The sequence below is a fragment of the Erpetoichthys calabaricus genome, chromosome 9 (assembly GCF_900747795.2).
Source record: "Erpetoichthys calabaricus chromosome 9, fErpCal1.3, whole genome shotgun sequence".
Lineage (NCBI taxonomy): Eukaryota > Metazoa > Chordata > Cladistia > Polypteriformes > Polypteridae > Erpetoichthys > Erpetoichthys calabaricus.
Window position 1 is genome coordinate 103,084,412 of NC_041402.2, and position 26,863 is coordinate 103,111,274.

A 26,863-nucleotide genomic window follows, 5' to 3' on the forward strand; every position below is an offset into this window, starting at 1 on the left:
AACCTTTTAATTTACTGAATCTGCTTAATCAAGTTTTAGGATCACAAACTGGTAAAGTTTATCCTAACATAATTGGCTTAAGACACTAATTAACCCTGCACAGGGTGCCAGTCTTATTCATGCCATGCCAATGCAGAATTACCAATTAACCTCCCTTAAACATCTTTGAAATGTTCTGGTAAAAGTAGAGCAAATGGAGAGAAAATAGATAGATAGATAGATAGATAGATAGATAGATAGATAGATAGATAGATAGATAGATAGATAGATAGATAGATAGATAGATAGATAGATAGATAATTAAATAAATACAGATGTTGTAGATGGACAAACTCTTCAAAGAAAGAAGCCATGGCAGTATTCAAGTATTGACTCCTGGAACTGGGAGGCAGTAATAATAACTACTACATCTGTAGTTTATTACTTTTTATTTATTTATTTATTTTTATGACCTATGTAGAATAGCAACAAACTATTTTCAAACTTTTAATAGTCTGGCTTCATTATTATTGTAGGAAAAAAAAAACAAATGTAAAGAAAGTTAATCATACCCTTCATATTGTAATACATTTTATTCAAGATGTCATTCTGCAACTCTGGAGCTAATAAGCTATGGTACTCATTCAGATCAAAATACTTTGAAATTTACATTTCATAGGTATCAATATTTTGAAAAATTTCCACCACATTTACCTGGTGTCACAGTCAACTTGGTCCCATTTCCAAAGATGATCTTGCCTGCATTATTCACACAGTGATTCACCCTCAAACAATAATTACCTTAACTTTCTAATTGTTATTTGTAAATGTAAATGTAAATATTTGGACAAGCATAAAAATCCCAAAAAATTGCTTTCCTTTTTCCTTTATTTATTCAAAATGGAAACATTCCAAACAGATTACATTAACCAAAGATTGTTTCTGTTGGCATTTTCTAACTGTAGGCCATTCTTATTATAAATTTAAAAGTTTTATATTGTATTTACATTTTAAAATGTTGAGGGCACAATTTCAATAATAATGAAATAATAAATTATACTGTTTTGAACATATTTCAAAGAACATTGCATTATGGACAGTCAAATTTGCAAAGAATTGAGGTAAGCCTTTGGAGAGGATTATTTAACAGCAAAGATAACCCTCTAATGAAGAAACTAATTTTAATAAAACTAGCAATCACTACATTTCAGCAGACTAGGGCTACCACTCCTGCCAGCTTTCCCAGAGGGCAGGCATCACGATGAACTGGTCAGCATTGCTGCCTCACCTCACTATTTAAGACACATTTCCAGCCTATCCTTTACCTCTTTGAAGTCCACATATTATCCAAACTTTTTGTGTATGCTTTTTTGTGTACTCTGAATTCTTCAAACATTCCAAAGACATATACAGTTAAAGTGGGTTTCCTACGTTAGTGTGGGACTGTCAGTTTCTGTGTCTTGCAATTTCTTGGCATATTTTACAGCTTTTATGCCCTATTCAAGATCTTCAACATTTATGCTGATAATGATAATGACATAATAGACAAATGATACTTTTGCCCATTGATATATTGCTAAATATCCATCCATCCATCCATCCATTTTCCAACCCGCTGAATCCGAACACAGGGTCACGGGGGTCTGCTGGAGCCAATCCCAGCCAACACAGGGCACAAGGCAGGGAACCAATCCTGGGCAGGGTGCCAACCCACCGCTTGCTAAATATCTCTTAAGATAATAATCAGTTTAATACTGTGTTACATGTATGGTGCTTAAACATTTGCAAGTGCAAAATCAAAATATTAAACACATGACACTAATAATACCATTATTCACTCTTAAAATCATACCTTACCTGGCAATACAGTAAGTTTTGTTCCATTGCCAAATACAATCTTATATCCAGAATTCACACAGTGTCTCTGGTCTTAGCAATAACTTGAGTTTCAGACTAACTAATGTACTTAATTATCAAATAATGATAGAATGTTCATAAAGTATACAAAATATATTTTTTCACAAATCATACTTAATATTTTAATCATTTACTAATACAATGTTTCTTATTAATGGTAACTTGCAGATCAAGAACATTTTTACCAACATTCTCACACAAATTTTGTTATTTTAAATTCAAATATTTTAAATATTTATTTAATTGTTAATGAAGAAGGTATAAGTAATGGTCAGTGCATACCTGGGTTAACAAAAAGTTGTGTTCCGTTGCCAAATATTATCTTGCTTACTCCTACATTCACACAGTGTTACCATGTTTAATAAAAACTCTATATTAGAATCATTCATTCAAATTATTATTGAGAAACTGAATGCTTAAGTATTTTATATTTTGAATGATCAACATTTTCTTCAAAATAACATGCTAATAGAAAGGGGTGGTAGTATGGTACAGTGTTAGTACAGCTGCTTCACTCCTACAGAGACTTGTGTTCAAACACCATTTGAACCTTGTAGCTGTTTGTATTAAGTTTTCATATTCTACATAAATCAGGCTAAGGTTTTCTACAGTTAGTATGTTTTCTTGCCATATCTGAATTAGCATCCATGAATGTACTTTATATTGTAATTGCTTCTCTGTCTATGGTATGTATCCAGTGATAATAGATACAGTAAGAATCTGGCTCCCTGCATCTCTCTAATGTAAAAGTTGGATCGAAAAATGGATAGATGACTGAATTTAGAGAAAAAAATAATAACAAAAAGAAAATTTAAAGCACCAATGAATTCACTATTAAGTGCTATCTTTGTGAAAACCACACAAATATACAAAGGTTGTTTAAATATCTGAAAGGCATCCCAACTCGGATTTCAACTTGGGTTCAAAAAGATGTTTTGTTGTAATACTATTGAAAATATTTATAGCATTTGAATTTTTTTTTAAGAATTTTATACACTGTCCTTTCACTTATTATTATTTTGTCCAACCAGAATATTCACTAATCCAAAACAAGGAAGTCTTTCAGATCCTTCCATACCCAGTGAATATGTTTCGCTAAAGAGTTAACTATATATACTATGTATTCAATAGAAAGTTTCTTTGTTTTACTATCATAACAAAATCCCACCATATTTAAAATATATACTAAGAATATTTACTATATCTATAAATAAGTAACATGTGCTTCCCAAAATGTTTTACAGGAAAATAAAAGTAAGAATTAGACAATACCTGGTTCTACAATAAGTTGTGTTCCATTGCCAAACACTAACTTGTTGAATCCCATTCCAGAATTCACACACTGTTATTACCTTTAACAAAAACTTTATATTTGGATTAAATACGAAAATGTGAATTGTGAAGCACTTAAATTTTGCAATAAAAAGGGGTTTCTCTCTGAATAAAAAATGGGAATGGACACAATTATATATTTTGTAATTAATATAGTACAAAATTAGTTGACTGAATTAAGTGACAAGATACCGATGATGCTAGTGACACTTAAGACAAATTGGATAACATTTCAGTTTCCATACTATGGCAGAAATTCTATTTTAGGTTCACACTCAATTCAAATACTCTTGGACAAATTGTCACATTATGTGAATGAGCATGATCTGTATTGAATTGGCATCTCAGGCAAGATAAGCATCCATCCATCTCAAGAGAAGGTGCAGTCTTTCCATAACCCATAGGATAAGGTAAATAAAGTAGAGGAATGAAGGGATAAAAAACAATAAATTATTCCCTGTTCATAATTCTATGGCTTGTTTGTATCCACCTTTTAATTTACTGAATCTGCTTAATCAAGTTTTAGGATCACAAATTGGTAAAGTTTATCGTAACAGAAATGGCTTAAGACACTAACTAACCCTGCACAGGGTGCCAATCCTATTCATGCCGTGCCAAAGCAGAATTGCAGAATTTCCAATTAACCTCCCTTAAACATCTTTGAAATGTTCTGGTAAAAGTAGAGCAAATGGAGAGAAAATAGATAGATAGATAGATAGATAGATAGATAGATAGATAGATAGATAGATAGATAGATAGATAGATAGATAGATAGATAGATAGATAGATAGATAGATAGATAGATAGATAGATAGATAGATAGATAGATAGATAGATAGAAGATGTTGTAGATGGACAAACTCTTCAAAGAAAGAAGCCATGCCAGTATTCAGGTATTGACTCTTGGAACTGGGAAGCAGCAATAATAACTACTACATCTGTAGTTTATTACTTTTTTTTATTTTTTATTTATTTTTTTGACCTATGTAGAATAGCGACAAACTGTTTTCAAACTTCTAATAGTCTGGCTTCATTATTATTGTAGAAAAAAAAATGTAAAGAAAGTTAAAATATACCTTGAATACTGAAAGACATCCAATTTAAGTGGTCATCCTGCAACTCTGGAGCTGATAAGCTATGGTACTCATTCAGATCGAAAATACTTTAAATTTAACATTTCATAGGAATCAATATTTTGAAAACTTTCCATTACATTTACCTGGTGTCACAGTCAACTTGGTCCCATTTCCAAAGATGATCTTGTTCACGTTATTCACACAGTGATTCACCCTCAAACAATAATTACCTTAACTTTCTACTTGTCCTTTGGACATGTATAAAAATGCAACAAAATTGCTTTCCTTTTTTAACTCAATATTGCTGCATCACCTGTCTGTTTAAGACACATTCCCAGCCTATCCTTTACCTCTTTGAAGTCCACATATTATCCAGACTTTTTCTGTACTTTGAATTCTTCCAACATTCCAAAGACATACACAGTTAAAGTGGGCTTCCTACGTTAGTGTGGGACTGTGAGCTTCAGTGTCTTGGAATTTCCTGGCATATTTTGCAGCTTTTATGTCCTACTCAAGATCTTCAACATTATTGATCAGTTTATTGTTAAAAATGCATTTTTGTAACTTTCTTTGTTTTCATATTTAACTTCAGGTATGCTCTATCACTATCCCTAAACCATTGAAGCGTAGTTTGATTTTTTGTTGTTCATAGGTGCTTTAAAGTAATTAAAAATTAATAATTTACGAATACCAAATAAGATAGGCGGTATGTGTTGTTTTATTTTTAAGGAGATTGTTTTTACCTTCTCAAAAGATTTGCAATAATTTCTGCATTGTAAGAATCTATTTTGAAAAACAAAATTTAGTAACTATGTGTGTGTGTGTTTGTTATGTAAGCACATATACACATAAACATAGTGTACATACATATACTGAACAGGTATGTCTACATCAATCTTTTTATATAAATCAAAAATTCAACAATGTAAGTATGTTGCAATTTACCAATGGAATATCTATAAATTCCACTTTTCAGTTCTCCATCAGTCTATTGCGCATCTGAAACTTGTTCTGTTATTCAACTGTAGCGATTATTAGTGAGTCAGAGCTGATCGTTTACTTGATTTGCCTGCACTCTCAGTGGGTCGTCGGTCCACTTCAGTAAAACTGCAGTAGACACAATGCTGATAATAATGACTTAATAGACAAATTATACTTTTGCCCATTGATGTACTGTATTCCTAAATATCTCTTAAGATAATAATCAGTTTAATGCCAAATTACATGTATGGTGCTTAATCATTTGCAACTGCAAAAATCAAAATATTGCATAAAGGACACTAATAATACCATTATTCACTCTTAAAAACATACCTTACCTGGCAATACAGTAAGTTTTGTTCCATTGCCAAATATAATCTTATATCCAGAACTCACACAGTGTTTCTAGTCTTAGCAATAACTTGAGATTCAGACTAACTAATGTACTTAATTATTAAGTAATGACAGAATATTAATAAAGTATGTGTGCATATACAAATCTCAATGGAAATTTATTCAAAATATTTTTTTTGCACAAACCATACTTAAGATTTTAAACATTTAGTAACAGAATGCTATTAATGGTAACTAGAAGATCAATCAGATTAGCAGATTATTCTCATAGAAATTTTGTTATTTTAAATTAAAAAAAAAATAAAAATATATATATATATATAAAGACAAATGTATAAGTAATGGTCAGTGCATACCTGGGTTAACAAAAAGTTGTGTTCCATTGCCAAATATTTTCTTGCTTGCTCCTACATTCACACAGTGTTAGAATGTTTAATAAAAACTACACATCAGAATCATTCATTCAAATTATAACTGATAGATTGAATGCTTAAGTATTTTATATTTTCAATTATCAGCAATTTTCTTCAAAATAAGATACTAATAGAAAGGGGTTGTAGTGTGGTACAGTGTTAGTACAGCTGCCTCACACCTAAAGAGACTTGTGTTCAATTACCATTTGAACCTTGAAGCTGTATATATGAAGTTTTCATGTTCTTCATAAATAAGGTTACGGTTTTCTACAGTTAGTCTGTTTTCTTGCCATGGGTGTACTTTATATTGGATTGCGTGTCTGTGTATGATTTGTAAATCAGTTCTCTTCCCATACCTCACAGAGCTATAAATTAGGCACTAGTATGAATGAATATCCATGAGTGTACTCTGTGATGGACTGTTTCTCTGTCTATGGGTTAGTTTGTGCTTTCTGTCTAGTAATAAAAGATAAGCCACTGACGTCCTACATCTACCAAATGTAAAAGCTGGATCCAAAAATGGATGGATGACTGAAATTTGAAAAGAAAAAAAGGAAGAAAGAAAATATACAGCACCATTGATGTTTTTTAATGGTGAACTTCACAGTGCTGTCTTTGTGAAATCCACACAAAGGGGTGTGTAAACATCTGAAAGGCATCCCAACTCAGATTTCCATTTGGGATCAAAAAGATATTCTGTTGCACTCTATTGAAAAATCTTTATTTTTTTACATCTTTATACACTGTATTTTAATTTATTATTATTTTTTCAGATGTTACAATAATCCTAAACAAGGAAGTTTTCAGATGATTTTAAAGCCAATGACTATGTTTTTTTTATGCTTTCTTATGTTTTCTTAACTATGCTTTAGAAGATTTCCTTATTTATTACTGTAATAAAAACACAGCAGAAAATTTTCCATAAGGACAAAATAAATACTTCTTGACTGGAAGTACCACTTGGGACATTTTCAGAGTTTCTTAGTCATTTAGAGTGAAGTTAACATTTTAAGATGTTTTCCTTTGTTACTGGTTGCTATGACAGTTTTTCATTTTACTGTCAACACCTAGGTCAATAACACTGATGAAAGTTTAGTCTTTATTTCAATATTTACATAACTGTGACCATGATAACAAATGAATACCTCATGTTTTTTTATGTGTTTTTATGCCTGTTGAGTAGGATGCCTCTCCCTATTATTGTAAAAAGCAGACAGACATCTGATCAATTTACATAACTTAAAATACTGTAGCACAATATCACAAGAGACTTTACATTTAAAAATTTTATAGTATGTTAAAAAAATATCAAACTATCTTTTACAGTATAGGATGTAAAGGAAATGTGTTGGTATGGGCAAATATCACTTTGCTAGCAGTTGTTGAAAAATGGTTTGGTCTTAAAAAATTTTATTAACTAAAATTTTTGAAAAAATATTACTGTGTATTCCTTTCATTTCCATTTATTTCAATTTTTTATTACTTTTTCAAACATTTGACTTTAAGGGTAATTGCTGGGTTTTGCAATCTATTAATTAAAACTCTCCAGCTATCATTATTGAAATTTTTACAAATAATCAGAAAATAATATAGATTCCATCTCTGACAAATCAAACATGCCAGTGTTTTCAAAGGTTGAGTTTTATAATTATGTATAATCTGCACTGACACCTTCAATGAAGTCTACTAAGAAAAGAAAAATCTTCATATTAACATTTTTTTAACTGCATACTATATACTATTTTAAAAAATACCATACTTGGCACTTAACATGTACTTCCCAAAGTGCTTTACCAGAGAATAAAAGTCATAATTAGACAATACCTGGTTGTACAATAAGTAGGGTTCCATTACCAAATATTAACTTGTTGAATCCTGTTCCAGAATCCACACACTGTTATAACCATTGACAAAAACTACATATTTGGATTAAAACTTTAAAATATCACTTGTGAAGTATGTAAATTTTGCCATTAAAGGGAAATTCTCTAATGAATAAAATATGCCAACGGCCACAATAAAATTCATATTTTTGGAAATAACATATTATACATTTAGACAACCAAAGTACTCTATAAGGTGTGGAGGATGGTGGATGCACCTTACAATATTTAGACAGCATTTCAGTTCCTGACTATTTTATGGATACAAATGCTGTCTGGTCAAATTGCCACTTATATGTGAACAGCTTGCTCTGTATTGATATGGCACCTTGAGCAAGATAAGCTTCCATCTAGTACTATTAGGTAAAGACTATTACTCTTTCATAATCCTGGCTAGGCTAAGATAAGTAAAGAAGGTTAGAGAGATGAAAGCATGATTAACAAGAAGTTAATATCTGTTTATCTTAATCCAGTTTTAAGATCACAAACAGTTGGGAGTCTATTCTAGCAGAATTGGCTTAAAAACAAAAACTAACCCTGGTGCTTGTCTATCTTTTGGTATTCTTATCCATGCTGTTGACAATTAATCTAACTTGGAAATATTTGGGCTGCTCAGGTAAAACTAGAGAAACTAGAGAAACTAGAAAGAAAGAAAGAAAGAAAGAAAGAAAGAAAGAAAGAAAGAAAGAAAGAAAGAAAGAAAGAAAGAAAGAAAGAAAGATTTTGCAGAAGACAGACTCTTCAAAGAAAGAAGCCCTGTTAGTATTCAAGTCTTGGGAGGCAGCAGCAATAACAACTACATCACTATGCATCCCAGCCTGTTATAAAATTGCACTTTTTTTGTGTGTTTCATGTAGGATACCCAAAAACTCTCTTAAAATGTAGTATTCATTAATATCATAGAAAAAGGAAACCTATAGAAAGTTAAATATATCTTTCATATTTAAAGATGACCCAGCCAAGATGTTAGTCTGCGCCTCCACAACTGTCATTCAATCAGATCAAAATGGTTTAAAATGCATATAGCAAATTTTAATTTATATTACATAGGAATTACACAATATTTTGAACCATTTCTGCCATATTTACCTGGTGTCACAATCAACTTGGTCCCATTTCCAAAGATGACCTTGTTTAGGCTATTCACACAGTGATTCACTCTTCAACAATAATTACCTTAACTGTTTAATTATTGAGTTGTCAAGTTTACAAATACATAAAGATTACTTTCCTTTTCCTTTTTTATTCAACTTTGAATATTTCCAAAGAGATTAAACTGAACAGACATTGGTTCTGATGGCATTTTCTAGCTCTAAGCCATTTGTATTAGAAATTACTACAAGTTACAAATTGTATTTAAATTGACAATAATGAGGGTTCAATTACAACAACAATGAAATGTCAAAATATACTGCACTGAAAACGTCTGAAAACATTGTACTATGGACATTGTGTTGGTCGAAGCCCATTTGGAGCCTCGGGCGAGGTGGACGGGTGTTGCCCCTCTTTGTTCATAGTGGATGGGTGATTTTATTAGACTTTGATGACCTGTGTGTCTTCCACAGATGACGCTTATGTCACCTAATAGCATGATCAGCTCTGTATGGACACTCATGTTCAAATTTGTAGTACCCAATCATTTAAGCTTATACTTATTTAAAATATGAGCCAAATTAATAATATGCTGTATACAGTCCTGCAAATTAACCAGAGACTTGCTAATATAATTACTTATGTGAGAGTTAATCCTGCTACTGAGTCCTGGACAAGTTCTCCTCATGTTCAATTAAGTCCTACTTCAGTTTTTGTTTTGACTCTTTTGCTCTTATGTAAGTTATGAGCTATAATGAAAACATTAACCATTTATTCATTATCAGATCTGCTTAATCCAGTTCATGGTTTCAGATGCCTGTGCTTGTTTCAGCACCATCTGACAAAACAAAGAAATCAAACCTGGACAGGTTGCCAGATAAATTAATGGCAGATACAGTAATTAAAAATACATCATGTACTGCTTTATACTCAACTGTATATAGACTCTACTGCTTTATACTCTACTATATACTGTTACGCAAAATCAAGAAAAGAAGTACTGTCTTATATTTATCATTAGACTAATATTGTTTCTCAAGGTGCAGTGCCAATCTGTTATTTATAAATTGTGTTTTTCTGAGACAAAAACAAAATTCTTTGATTAGAAAAAACCTTTCCTGCCATGAAAAATACAATGTACCCTGCAAAACACTTTAATCTAATCAGCTTCTTTTTTATAATAAGAAGTCTTTTATACATATTTGACAATCAAACTAATAACAATAATTCCCCAAAGTTTAAGTTAAAAATGGATAATTTCTTAAAAATATAATAATTAGCTCCTTACCATAGACTTTATTCTCATCCAAATTATTTTTGTTTTATTGCTCTTTTTGTTTTTGTAGTTGTTGTGAAGCAGTTACATTTCTAAAATATGTACAATCTGTGCCAAAATGCATTTGTATTTTAAACATTCTTTATAAAGTAACCTAAATATACACCATATATTTTGCAGTTTTACTCAGCTATTATAAACAAAGCTTTCATAAAAATGCAAATTAACTATTTTAGCATGCCTTTGATACTTAAAAATATTGTGGACTTACGTGGAGTCACAAACAATTTTGTGGCATTTCCAAAAATTAGCTTTCTCATTCCTCCACCAGTATTTACACAGTCAGTCAGATTAACACAAAAACAATCCAGTATCAGAGTGAACAAAAAGGGCTGCTGCTATTAATGTTTTTAAGCAGTTTAATGATTAAATGGCTGCATTAAACAGCAAACATTAGGTACTACACAGGAATTTTGTATTTATTTTCAATGTGCCATTTGTGTTACTCTTAAACTTTACTGATTAACTTAAAAAATAAATGGTAAGAAATTACATATTAAATTATTCTTTTCAAATGGTAAATGAATGAAACAATATATATTCATCCATCCATCCATCCATCCATCCATCCATCCATCCATCCATTTAATCCAGACAACCCACAATAAGAATTGAGATTTTAAAAATAATAATAATAATAATAATAATAATAAATATCTCATCCTACCAAGAGAATGAATATTATTTGTTTCTGACTGATGTTGCAAATTTTTCTAACTTTCTGTTTTAGGGATGTGAAAAAAAGTATCTCAGAAAAAAACCCCATGAAGACACAGGTAGAATATGCATAATCCACAACACAGTCACTGAACCAGGAGCCAAATTTAGGTCTATACATTTGATGGGCAGCAGAACTTACTACTGTGCTATCATGATATCAAACATACATCTCATTTACAACAGTGTGTGCAACATGATATCATTTTTTTCCAATTTATCAAAAATAAATAAATAAAATTAGATGGCTAGCCAAGATTAATACAAATACATAGAATTTTTATGCTTACTTACCCTAAGCAATAAACTGTTAAATGTATGACTAAAACACTTTCTGCTAAATGTAATGGTACTTATATACCTTCAACACAAATTTTTGATTTAAGCAATTAATATATGAAAAAGTTCTTAGTAACAATTGTTGACATAGGTATTGTTTGACATGCAAGTACAAGATACAATAAATATTTCTGAAGTATTAAAGAAATAGAAAATTGTTTTGAAAAATTGTACCTTATTATGAGCTTTTGGAAACATACCTGAATTCACAAAGAGACGTGTTCCATTTCCAAAAAGTAGCTTGTAGCCTCCAGTAGTCACACAGTATTACATTATCTTACAATAATTAAGATTATGTAGTGCTAGAGTTTTTATCAAGCAATTTTGGCTTAAATGGGTAGACTCAATGAATGTTATTAATACTATTGTAAAACTATATGAGAAGAAGAATATGAATTGTGTTGCATTTTATGTATGAAGGGTGCTACATTAATGGTAGTAATAATTTTACATTTATTTATACAGCACATTTCCATACAAACAATGTAGCTCCAATTGCTTTACAATATGTCAAAGAGAATATTTTAAAGATTAAAGATTTTGTAGCATGGAATCTTGAAACATATATTTTAATGAATTTAAGATTTTTTAATCAGTTATTTTCAAAGATCTGCCTCATTAAGCACTTTTAAATACTCACCTGGTTCCACAGTTAGATGTGTTCCAGTTCCAAATATTAACTTAGTGCCTGCAGCATTCACACAGTGTCATACTCACTAACAATAACTGAAGTTTTCTAGAACATGTTTCTCACTCCATGTAACTGTAAATAGGATACCAATTATTCCCTACTGTAATCGAAATTGTAATTAATGGTACATTTTATTAAACAGCGAAGACTGGATTTAAAATTTTTTGCCACTTTCAATGGTTTATAATAACTGGGAGTTGTTTAAAATGTTTCTGTTTATGATTAAAAGGCATTTTTCTTTTTGGGTATATTCTATAAAGCATCTTTACATATTGTCCAATTCTTTTTTTTTTATTTCTGGTCTTCTATGCCTAACAAAGACACTGTCCATTAGAATAAGTCAGTCTCTTTGCATGCATTTTTCATACACCTCCAACATCTAAACTCTACAGGTCTGTCGATGACAATGAGACAACACTATTTGCAATGTCAGTTTAATTAGTGCTACATTTCATTTTTATTTTCAAGAACAACTGTCATTATTGTCAAATAGTGGATTATTACTATTATTACCATTAAATTATTACTATTAATGATACAATTGCAATTTTTTGGTCTGTACAATACTATTAATTGCTTTGTATAGCACTTTGTACTACTGTTGCTTGTAAAATTGAGTATATATAAATAAAAACTTAGATTAAAAATTGATTAATATAAAAAAGTAATAATTAACTGACTTTATAACTGTTCAAAGACACACAATCAATTATATCTCATGAGTTTTTGTTTCTTTTATTAATATCTACAAATCAACCAAAAGGTAAATATGTTACTTGATAGTGTAGGAGAGTCAGAGTTAATCAGCTGGTGCAAGTAGTTATCATTTTGGAATTCAGTGGACTGGTGCTTCATATTTGATTATTGCCTGCCTTACAGAGGTACTTTTAGGATTACTGCATCAGATAGAAAGAAGGGTGGAAATCGAAGATTGTTTTATTGCATTTGTGTTAAATGGTATAGAAAACAGACATTTTATTAACATTTCATATTTTAAATAACAAGTCTGAACTAAACCAAACCAAAATATCACAATTGACCTAACAATTTTGCCATTTATATCCATAAAACATGCGAACAACCTCAGAAGCAGTTATTTAATAGTGCGGATAAATAAAACAGGGCCCAATTGCTATGTTCCAAGTTTAATTTGTTGCCATTGCCAAATACTGATTGCAATGCATCTGTATTTGCAGGGCTAAAACACCCATTATGCAAACTTTTGTAATCTTTCGGCTTCTTACATAAATATTAATTTCAAAGTTGCTAAATCTAGCCAAATGTTTTGGGAAGCTTGAGTCTATCCTGTCAGCCCAAAGGAAGAAATGGTGGACTATTGTAGGACGCATTCACATGGATACTTACTCAGTTTGGTCCTATTTACAGTCAGCGAGTGACTGGGATGTGGGAGGACAATGATACTGAGACTATGTGAAGAAAATCCTGTACTGTACCTAGGCAGAGATACAAATCTAGCATGCTAGGTCAAGTAAGACAGCAGTGCTCACTACTGGCCCATCATGTGGTCCCTCATCACATCCTATTAATATGAATATCAATTTTTTGTAGTTTTATGATTTTAAGATTTGATGAAAGTATATCAAATGAACAACCTACAAAAAAAACAGTAATGTTTATTTTGTACAAAAAAGTGATTATACTATTCAAAGTGTTGCTGCCTGGTAGTAAGGAGACCAGCATTCACGTCCTGGGTCCTTCCTATATGGAGTTTGCATGTTCTACCCTGTGGTTGTGTGGGTTTCATGTGATTTTTCAGAGACATACAGGTTAGGAGGTTTTGCAATGCTAAATTCGCCCTAGTTTGAATATGTGTGTGTGTTTTGTTCACTCTGTGATGGTTTGGTGCCCTGTCCAGGTATTGTTCATGCCCTTTGCTAGCTGGGATAGGCACTCATGACCCTGCTCAGGATAAAGTGGGTTTAGGAAATAGATGGATATTTCAGTTAAAGTAACTGTAAGCAAAGACCTCTTTAGAGGCATCTCATCCAGTTCAGCACATGGGTCAAAATTACAGTTTGAAATAATCATTTTTTTGTATAAGAATAATCAGAAAAAAGTTATTTTAAGGTAATAATTAAGATCTATATTGTGTACAGTAATATATCGATTTACAATACATGATGTTTTAATAATAAATATTTTCATCGATGCTTTTATCCATAATAAATACTTTCTCCATTACAAGACACATAGAACTTGAACCTCTCAGCAGAACAATGCACAGGGCAGAATTGAAGATTAGATGGGATATCAGAAAAAGCACAGCATTTCCTGCCATACTTACTTTACTTATATATGTATATGTGTATAAATGATACCATTTATCTAAAAATACCTCAGTAAGCTGGAATTGTATTTGTGATGTCAAAAATTACTGTATTATTACAAGTCTTACATAAACTTTAGATAATATTGAGGCAAATGGCTTTATGCTGAAATACTAAATGACATGAAACGAGATGCAAAAATTGTATGTAATATGTCTAGAATTACAATTAAAGTAAAGAAAACTGTATGTATTGCCTTCTAAACATGACACTGTGGGGAAAACATCCAAATGCCTAAAAATTAGATAAAGCAAAGATATTTACACATTTTTAAGATTTTGAATAGACAAACTTACTTGGTTCAATGATTAACCTTGTTCCATTTCCAAATATTAGTTTAAAGTTTCCACCAGCATTCACACAGTAAAATGTTATGCATCAGAAACTAAGATGGTTCACAATGTGCTCTAGAGTCTCAGAAATATCTGTTACAATTACACTTAATGTTAACCTGAATAGTTTTAAACCAATATGATATAAAAATATATAAGCACCCTGTTCAATATACTTTATTAATTTAATAATAATAATTTTAGACTTTAAGTATTGCTCACAGTGACACATTAGTTTGATTTGAAGAAATACAGTAAAAGGCACCATCTTTCTGATAACAGTTGTAATTGGCTGTATTTTTAATTGCAGGATATATTGCTAACATTATCTCATTCTGCTATTATGTCTGTATATTTTCCTTGGACTTTATTTTGCTTTCCTTCTAAACACATGCATTTTACATTAAATACCAAACCTTAAATTCCCTGAATGCAAGTGAGTGAGATTGAGTGCTCAGGTTTGTCCTGTTATGGACTGGCAGCCAACCCAGCCATCCAACCCCTACTTTGGACTAAATCAGAAAATGATGAAATGAATAGAATTAATTAAATCTACATAAACTTCAAATGTATTTATTACTCGGCCCATTTGTTATTCTGATTTCTGGTTTAAAGTGAAAAATTGTAACACTGCAATATTACTAACAGTTCATTAATGTAAAATGTTATTAATATTCATTCATTTTTTTCATAGAATGCGACATAATCTTAAACTGTTTTTGGGTTGATGCATACAGTACAAAATGCATATTCTAATCATTTAAATGTTCATTAATGGAATTACATAAATAAATAACTTACTTGGTAAAACACTTAAATGAGTGCCATTTCCAAATGTAAGCTTCCAGCTTCCATCATTCACACAGTGCATTCATACTTAACAAATACTTTTGCTCTTCAGGTACAATTAAAAAACTAAGCACATGTAGAATTTCAATTAGTGTTCTAAACTAACTGAATATATGATCACTGCCTGTTACACTCAACTTTGCATTTGAATAAAATCCTACATGCTACACATGAAATTAACAAATTTGAAGTCCCTATCTCTGTAATATTTGCTTTCGAGAAAACTTTTGCAAAGTCTTGAATAATTGCTGTATTTCTTAAAACACATAAAATTCTGTCTGATTAGTGTGTACTGGGACTCACATTTCCATGTTTTCTGAGATCTGATTAATGTTTCCAATTAAGTCTAATTTACCAATAATAGTAATAATCCATATATCTGTAATTGTTCTCTTATTTAAACAATCGCACTGAGTAACATCTAAATATTTATTCAGAGAAGTTAGAACACACTTTTCTTTCTTTCTTTTTTCTTTCTTTCTTTCTTTTTGTGACTCCAAATGAAAAAGATGTCATACCAATTATCATCATTTTCAAAATACAATGCAGTTTAGTTATGAAGACACAAATTCTTAATCAAAGTTCTGTATGCAATATTAATAGTATTTTGCTGTATTTCAAAAATATTCTTCAAAATAGGTACATCTACAGTATCTATTATCTAAACCTACCCAGAAAACACCTCATGATCAACAAAAAGCCATAATAAAATATGCCATTAGTTACTTTTATAATATGTACAAATCTGTAAACTTCGTAGAATTACAACTAAAGTAAAGAAAACTGTATGTATTGCCTTCTAAACATCACACTGTTGGGAAAACATCCAGATGTCTATTAATAATATATAAAGCAAAGATATTTACACATTCTTCAGATTTTGTATAGACAAACTTACTTGGTTCAATGATTAACCTGGTTCCATTTCCAAATATTAGTTTATAGCCTCCATCAGCATTCACACAGTAAAATGTTGTGCATCAGAAACTGAGATGGTTCACAGTCTCTGAAGCACAATGTATTGTAGAGTCTCAGAAATATCTGTTACAATTACAGTTAATGTTAACCTGAATGGTTCTTAAAACAATATGACATACAATTTAAGATTAAGCACCTCTGTTCAATATAATTTATTTATTTAAACAATAATAATAATAATAATTTTAGACTTTAGGTATTGCTGAGAGTGACACATTAGTTTGATTTGAAGAAATACAGTTAAAAGCACCATCTTTTTGGTAATAGATGCAATTGGCTGTATTTTTAATTGCAGGATATATTGCTAACATTATCTCACTCTGCTATTATGTCTGTATATTTTCAAATACCAAGCCTTAAATTCACTGAATTCAAGTGAGTAAGATTGTGTGCTCAAATTTGTTCTGCAATGGACAACCCAGCCATCCAATCTCTACTGTGGACTAAATCAGTTGAAAAAAAAAATGGTGTCAGAAAATGATACCTAAGGCAGGGTTCTGGTGATTCAGAAACTTTAGGTAGAAAACACCTTATGATCGGCAAAAAGCCATAATAAAATATGCCATTAGTTACTTTTATAATTTGTACAAAAAGGAAATTATGCTCTTACTGGAAAATGTACATTAAAAAATGTAGTTAAGCTTATTTGGTTCAATAATTAAATGAGTGACATTTCCAAACATAAGTTGATGCTATTCTGATATACGCAATGCATAAATATAATTAATCAAAAACTGATTCAATATAGCAAAAAAGAAAAAATATATTCTTTCCTGATTAAAAAAGAGACATGCATCATCCATTTTCCAACCCGCTGAATCCGAACACAGTGTCAAGGGGGTCTGCTGGAGCCAATCCCAGCCAACACAGGGCACAAGGCAGGAACCAATCCCAGGCAGGGTGCCAACCCACCACAGGACACACACAAACACACCAAGCACACACTAGGGCCAATTTAGAATTGCCAATCCACCTAACCTGCATGTCTTTGGACTGTGGGAGGAAACCGGAGCGCCCGGAGAAAACCCACACAGACACAGGGAGAACATGCAAACTCCACGCAGGGAGGACCCGGGAAGTGAACCCAGGTCCCCAGGTCTCCCAACTGCAAGGCAGCAGCGCTACCCACTGCGCCACCCTGCCACCCAGACATGCATCATTTACTAGCAAAACATTGAATCCGTGTTAACACTATGTAGTTCTCCATTGCGTGTTTGAGAGACTTATGGTATGATACAAACAACAGATAATTCACAAGTTATAAAATTTCTGAATATAATCCTATGAAATAATATTTTAATATAAACCATATCTGAATTTTGTTTAATTGTCAAAACTAATAATGTACCCAGAATACAAAAATAATGATATATCCAGATTTTTTTTTCTTTTTTCAGAAATTAGTAAAATTAATTTGTGATACTCAAAATGCTGCATGACTTATCAAGGTATCATATTATTCATAAGTAAATGGCTTTAAACAGATTTATAGTAATTTAAATAACAATTAAAAACAAAAAAGAAAAGAAATATTAAACCGTCAATACCTCGTTTTATGATAAGCTGTGTTCCATTCCCAAATATTAGTTTTTTAATTTGGTATTAGTAATACTAAAATAACTTTATATTAATAGTAATATGCAATTATACTAATACTACATAATTCACAAGGCATAAAATACATTCATATAATCCTATAAACTGATGTTTTTAGTGTAAAACACACCTGAATTTCATTGAAGTATCAAAAATATTATATTCAGAATACACAGTGTCTCTTATCTTAGAAATTACATCATATTTAGAGAACTAAAATTGTTTATCAAATTTAGAATGTTATGATTTTTTTTTCCAGAATAAGTAATACAGATGCTCAAAATGTTCTATAACCTTTATCAAGGTGTCACATTATTCATAAGAAAGGGCCTGTCAAACATATTTATAGTAATTTAAATGTCTTTTTAAAATTAAAACTGCACTGTAAAAGAAAAATAATAATCAGTGAATACCTGGTTTTACGATAAGCTGTGTTCCATTACCAAATATCAGCTTGTCTGAACTTCCATAATTCACACAGTGTTACCATCCATAGCAAAAATTGTATAGTAGAATTACTACATGATAGTGGAATATGTTAGGAAGTAAGTGAACAATAGTGTGAAATGTTGAATATTCTATAAATGTAGTGCATTAACCATTACAATGGGGGAAATAGGATCATGTAATATTGTTAGAATATTGTTTTGATCAATGGCTGAAATTTCTGTTTCAATTTGCTTTTAAGTTTTTCATTGCAAATGTTCCTTTTCCCAGGAATTGTCCAAACAATGTGGTATTAGTATGCACTAAAATTGATTGCGTCTTGTGTGTATTCTGATGCTCGGATTTTTTTTATAAACCAGCGCAAAAAATGTAATGTATGATTAGATGGAAAGTGAAAGGTTTTCTGGTTGAAACTTTTTTTTTCTATCAGCATTTTGTTTCTCTAAAATAACAAGTTGGATTTTATGAACAATAATCTTATAACATATTTAATCCAGATATGGCTTATGCAAATGCTATTAAAATGTGGCATTAACAAATTTCCTATTAGCATTATTAGTGTCTGAAACAGAAAAAGTGGCAATTAAAAAACAAAAGAAAGAAGCAGCTACTGGAAATTACACCTTGAATGTAGCTGCAACTATGTATATAGTTTAGATGTAAACTTTTCATTTGTTACTACTGAACTTCATGCAAACGTCAGTGTTATTTTAACTGACTTTCTTTGCTTAAGTAAAACAATATATCTTTCAATAAGATTTCAACTTTCCAGTGTGTGTATTCATAAAAAAATCTGCTTCTGATTAAAATCAGCTGAAAGAAAACCATGCAGTAAACTATCATTGTCATTATTACAAAATGTGATATTAGAATGTGTATGAGAATAATAACTTATATGACATATATTAATGGGTGATCTTTTAAATTTGCTGGAACCTTAACTTTAAAATGTAATACATTATTTAAATAATTTCTTAACAGTGTGATGTTTAATTTAAGCATTTAAATAAAGATGAATTTAGAAAAAACACTTTATTTAAAAAAAAAACAAAACTCTATGACAGGACAACAGACTGTCAAACATGAATATTATATGGTAAGCAGTTTTGAAGTACTAAAAACACATAAGCCTTTTAATTTAGTTTATTTAATTATTTTTGTTTTAAGTTCCTCTTCTTTGTGTGCTTTTAAAAACTCATCTGGAACACAACTAGACATGTCCCATTTCCAATTCTAACTTTATTGGCAGCATTCGTACAATATCACAGTTTGTGATAATGACAATTATAGTTTACTGCATGGTTTTCTTTCAACTGATTTTAATCAGAAGCAGATTTTTTTATAAATACACAAACTGGAAAGTTGAAATCTGGTTGAAAGATCTGTTTTGTTTTACTTAAGCAATCAAGAATACTTTAAGATGTACTAATACTTTTTCATTACTATTATAAATTTATTGTACGACAATAAAAATACATTTTTTAAAACCCGTGGCGTTTGCTTCATTTGCAGATATGGCTATAACTAACCTTTTTGACTTTTATTGCTTTAAATATATTCAAATATTACAATTTTATTACCGCTACTGCATTAAATAAAGGATATATGTGAAATGAAAAATATGATTATGAACTTGTAGAGTTGAACAGGTGAATATAATATTCATAATATTCATAAATAAAAATAGGAAATATAATAATATGCAGAAAATGTAAAATAAAAATTCAGATTCAAGACAAAATCTACTTACTGGGGTCCACGTTTAACCTACTGCCATTGCCAAATACTAATTTCCATGAATTAGTATGCCCACAGTATTAACACTATGTACAAATTCTTCCTTAGTTTATTACTTAGAACAACATTAAGGAATACATTTCTTTTCTGTTATTTATGAGTTTTTATTTGGAGATTCCATGAATGTAAGTTGAACGAAAAATGAAATATTTAACAAAAAATAAATACTGTATTCCAAATACATCAATAGATAGAAATCAGCTTGATTTCAGAATTGACATTTTGTAGTAAAAAGTCAAAGGGACTTGGTTTTGATTATTTATAGACAGTACCTGCACAGAGAGTCAGATTAAAAATACATCATTAAAATGAAAAAAAGGCAATTGTCTTTTGTTATTTTTGAACATTGAATTATATTTAATTTCGGTTCCTACTCTGAGAATGGCCCTACACATTACATGGTGAATTTGCAGGATGATTATGGAGTGCACGTGGGACAACTTTGCACATACATACTGCACTATTTGTTACATTTAACCCTTTTCAGTGCTGTCATATTCTGGTTCATCATACGAAACCCAAAGGGGTGGATAGATGAATAATGGTCAGAGTCTCAAATGAATCAATAACTATAGGCCTAAAGAAAAAGATTGTATTCATAGTATAACATACAGACCAGAATTATAATGTTTAAAATATAAATATATAATGCAGAAGTTTAACTCAACTAATACACATGAATACATCTGTACAAAAAAAAAAGAAAGAAATGAAAAAAGTTAATGCAATTACACAGGTTTCTCTAATAACCAATTAGCCTTTAACATGAACAGTTAAGGATAATCAAAGTTGTTGACCATTAGGCTGTTGAAAATGGAACTTTGCAGTCATATGTAAATAATAAATTAAAAATGAATCGATTCAAGCAGTAATAGCCATTAAAACAATAGTAATGTCTAATGGCTGTATTTTTAGATAAATGTAATGGTGTCACTTTAAAAGGTATACATATGCATGCATACAAATACACACATGTATACAGAAGTACATGCATACATGTATACACATACATTTAATTAAGAGAGGGATTGTGTCACAGTGTATATATAAATATGTGCCTATGAGATTTGTGTAGATTTTTCTAGGTAATGCTGTTTTCTCCTATATGACAAGCATGTGTGTGTTAATTTTGAAGTCTAAACTGGCCCCAAGTAAATGAGTGTGGGAATGTGATTGACTGTCCTCAGTGAAAAGTTGATTTCTCTTTGACATTTGATGGCAAAGCAATCTGCCACAGGACACGGTCCCACAGCCATCAGCACAGAAACAATAAAAAATAACCAATTGACCTAATTTTGTATCACTTTGGGATATGTCAAAACCAACTACAAAAACCCAATACACAAAAAAAGAAGACAAAAAGTTCAAACCATAATCCTTTTTTTAAGACAAAAGAAAAAAAATCATGACCTCAGAATTAAATTTTAGAGTAATAGAGATCAGGAGATCATCTTAATTATAAATTTAATCAATATAGCATTACTCTATTCTGGTGTCCAACTTGAAATTATCTGATTGATTTCTACAATGTAAAAAATTGGTTGGATGTGTAATTAAGTAGATTTGATTGTACAAAAATGAAATGTACTTACTTGGCTTTATGGTCAGCTGAGTTCCATTTCCAAATATGAGTTTCCATCCTGCACCACTACCACTCATCACACAGTGTATCAACTAATACATTTAACTAACATTTCATTGTTTACACTACTGATATTTTTTCTTCTCAACAATAAATCTATTTTTTTTAAATAATTGTGATATATATATTTAAAATTTGATGACTATATAATGCATTATGTATATTTGAAACATTCTATCACTAAAGTCATCTCATATTTTCAAAATGAAATGACTGGATATACTGCTGCATATGTGGGTTTTCCTTAATTTCTCCTACATAGTATTTAAGTAAAACTGCAAGATAATCTGAGGAACCTTTCTAGTGCAAACTTAGATATTTTGACTAATGAATAGGCTGCACCTCCTCTAACTAACCTTAAAATGTTAGCTGTTCACATTTTAAATCATTTTAAAAGGAGACCACCCTAATGCACTCCTTATATTATATATTCAAAATATATTACTTTAAAAAAAGAAATCTTATAACCAAAACACTGTTGAATATTTAAAGCTAGAATTTAAAATGTTTAAGTACTTAATTGTCTTATATGTAATATGTAGAATTGAATGGTTTTCTTTCATTACAAGACAAATATCCATTCAATAAACAGCCTTCGAAATACTTGTATAACTTGTGCTAGAAACATTGTAATAAAATTCAGAAATTGATTTGGTGTGAAAGTCACAAATGGTTATAAAAAGTGTGTTACATCAACCTACTATAAAAAGTGTATCATAGAAATAACCTGCATTGAAATGTGGTTTTACTCATAAGAAATCTGTCATATTTTTCACAATGCATCCGTTTAGTTTAGGAATGCATTCAGAGTCTGAATTAAGTCAACATCTTTAAAAATCCATAAACATGAATCACCTATTAGTCTTAATATTAGTATCATTACTGACTCTCTGAAACACCAAAATTGTAAAATAACACAACATTCTCAAACCAGTTCAATCTAATTGAGATTTTCAGAATATCAGAGCCTATCATATTGAAAAAGGCAGGAACCAACTGTGAAAACTCCACATACACCACAACTGAACAGTTGATTTGAACCCGGGAAACTAGGCCAGCCACCTATAATTAAGTGAAAGAATCAAATGTGTGTTTGCATCTTTTAACATTTACAGTTATTCCATACATACATGCAAACACCAGCACAAAGACATTTGTTTTTTACTCTAATCAAAAATTAGTGTCAGAGAATGGAAAAAACAAATGTAATTAATCCAATATACATACATTTCAAATATAACAAGCTCATCCATTATATTGATTTCTGGTTTAAGGTGAAAATTTTAATTGTGCACGCATTAATAATTCATTAAAAGAAAGTCTTATTAATACTCCTTCATCTTAATGTTTATTTAGAATCACTCAGCTTTTTATACTGTTTTTGGGTTAACACATAACATTTTAATAATGTAAATATTCATTAATGAACTTACATAAACAAATTCCCAGATGAAGTAACTTACTTGGTAAAACAATTAAATGAGTGCCATTTCCAAATGTCTGTTTCCCGCTTCCATCATTCACACAGTGCAATCAGGCTCAACAAATACTTTTGCTCTTCAGGTAAAATTCAACAACTGCACACATTTAATATTTGAATAATATATTAAACTAACTGATTGATGGCCACCTGTTACACTCAACCTTGCATTTGAATAAATGCAGGGCACTGCATGTTTTGAAATTACAGTTGAACTGAAGTCCCTATTTCAGGAATATTTTCTTAGGGGCTCACATTTCCACATTTTCAAAGATCTGATTAGTGTTTCCAATTAAGTTTATAAAACTAAACATTTTAAATGCTTCTTCATCCATCCATCCATTTTCCAACCCGCTGAATCCAAACACAGGGTCACGGGGGTCTGCTGGAGCCAATCCCAGCCAACACAGGGCACAAGGCAGGAAACAATCCTGGGCAGGGTGCCAACCCACCGCAGTAAATGCTTCTTAGCAACAGTAATTATTTATTCTCTCATTTAAACAATTTCAGTAACTAATATGTAAATATGAATTCAGTGTAATTACAACACACTTTTTGGAACATTTTTTTTGTGATTCGACATGTAAATGATGTTATACCAATGATCACCATTTCCAAAATATAATGTCATTTCATTTTAATTAATTAAGAGTCAAATGTTTACTCAATGTACTGTATACAATTTTAACAGTTGTGTTTTGATTCAAAACATATTCTTAAAACATATTGCATATGCATTTCTGACTTATGTACAGTATATTGCATATGCATATTCGATATATATTGCTTACTTGACATACTTATTACAATATCCATCTGTCTACCTATCATCTAAACTTTCTTATCAAATGCAGGGTTGTAGGGTCTCAGAACCTTTTGGCTGGAAACATCTCTAGATCAGCAATATGTCATTAGTTACCTTAAGGATATTTGCAAATGAAACTGAGAAATGGTACACATTTGGAATTACCTATAAATTTTATACATCTTAAAACTGGAGAAATAAAATGGAAATTATGCTCTTATTGAAAACATATGTTTAAAAGATACAGTTAAACTTACTTGGTTCAATAATTAAACGAGTGCCATTCCCAAATGTAAGTTTGACGTTATTCTGATACACACAATGTGTAAGTGTGAATCAAAAACTTCAATATATGAAATAGTCACACTTTCATGATTTAGAAAGAAAAACACATTGTTTAATAAGCAGAAGTCTGAATCTCTGTTAACGTTATTTGTAGTGTGTCATATTTAGTGTCAAATGAATCGTCCATGATCCTGAAATACACTAATAGTGTATGAGAAACTGTTGTTATAGGAAGACAAAAAAAAAAAAAAAAACTAGATAATTCACAAGGTATAAAATATTTAAAAATATTTTTAAAATACACCTGAATTTGGTTTAATGGTCAGCACAGTGTTTCTGAGCTGAAAACTTACTTCTTTTCTAAAAATAAGTGCTACTTTTATAAAGGCATTATATTATAAGAAAAGGTCTTTGTCAAACATATTTACAGTAATTTAAATTATAAGTTTCTAAATTAGAATGTCATTGAAAAAGAAAAGAAATATGAATCAGTCAATACCTGGTTTTACAATAAGCTGTGTTCCATTACCAAATATTAGCTTGTTGCCTCCACCTCCATAATTCACACAGTGTTACAATTAATAGCAAAAATTGTGTATTGGGAATACTAAACTATTTTAGAAAAGTATCATTGTGGACTATATTAGGAAGAAAGCAGTAAATAAAACAATATCATAGTGTGACTTGTCAAATATTTAATACATTTAGTACATTAACCACTTCTTTGAATGGTACAATGTGGAATGTATAGTGCCATTCAAAACTGTTATACTATTGTTTTGATTTTTTGTTGAAGTTTCTGCTTCACTTTGTTAAATTTCCTATTTATTAATTGGTGATGTTTTAAATTTGCTGGAACCTGAACTTTAAAATTTAATAAACTATTTAAATAATTTTTTTTAGCAATTTTATGTTTCGCTTAATTTTAGCATTTAACAAAAGATCACCAAACTCTGACTATGACATGGCAACTGACTGACAAGCATGTGCACCACATTGTAATTCAGTTTTGAAGCCCTGAAAATAAAGAAGTTTTTTAATTTCTTCTTTATGTGATTTTACAAACTCACCTGGGACAACAAATAAACGTGTTCCATTTCCAAAAGTTAGCTTATTGCCAACATTCACACAGTATCACATTGTGTGACAATAACAATGAGAGCCTACTGCATGCTTTTCTTTCAACTGATTTTAATCAGAAGCAGGTTTTTTTCTGTACACACACTGCAAAGGAATGAGGTTTTTGTTGAAAGTTATATTTTGTTTTACGTAAACAATGAAGAATATATTAAAACAGTATTCACTGATACTTTGATGTGCACATGACTGTTTTCATTAAAAATGTAAATGTCACAATAAGATAATAAAAACGAAATTTTTTAAACCTGTTCAACTTGTTCCATTTGCAAATACAACCAAAAATAACCTTTTAATTTTATTTATTTAAAAAGATTCAAAAATTATAATTTCTTACTACTTTAAATAAAACTGGTCTATGAAAAGATAACAGTATGGCTGGAAAAATAAGGGATTCCTTCGTTTTGTCTAATAGTACATTGTATTTAAGCAAAACTAAAAACTAATTTGATTAATTATAAATATTTTTAGTTTGAGCATAAATTGATACATAGATTTCCAGTTAAAAATGTAAAACATTAACTAAATCATAATCTTTAAAATGTACTTATATGTGAATCATTTATTAGTTCTAATATTATTATTATTGACTGCCTAAAACACCAGAACTATAAAATAACAAATATTCTTAAAGCAACTCATTCCAATTCAGATTTTTTTGTATCCAGGGCTTGTGTGAAGCAAAAAGCAGAAACCAACAGTGGACAGAGCAGTCACTTGCCCAGTGACGCCCATGGAGTTTAGTCACCTAACCTAAAATACAAGCTGACTTAAAAACATTGTACCAGGAAATAAATAAATAAATAATAAAAGGACAAAGTAACAATGTTTAAATTCTACAAAGACAGAAAATAAGAGCATGACTGAACTCTGGAAACTACATGTGGATATGTAAGGCAGCAGCAACAGCCACACCATAAAAATGTACCATTGCAAGAAGAAGAAACAAATGCAGGTTGCTTTCATTTTTAACAGTTAAAATTACTCCATACACAAACATATATGAAGAAGAAGAAGAAGAAGAAGAAGAAGAAGAAGAAGAAGAAGAAGAAGAAGG

General features: G+C 30.5%; 1 gene segment (V, D, J or C); it reads right to left on the reverse strand.

Annotated features, from left to right (window-relative positions):
• LOC114658024 (M1-specific T cell receptor alpha chain-like) overlaps positions 1 to 22,159 on the reverse strand; it is a 51,261-nt gene extending 29,102 nt beyond the window's left edge. Inside the window, 1 exon segment of the C gene segment in view lies at positions 22,050 to 22,159. Coding sequence covers positions 22,050 to 22,116 — 67 coding nt within the window.
• Positions 22,160 to 26,863: the final 4,704 nt, after the last annotated feature.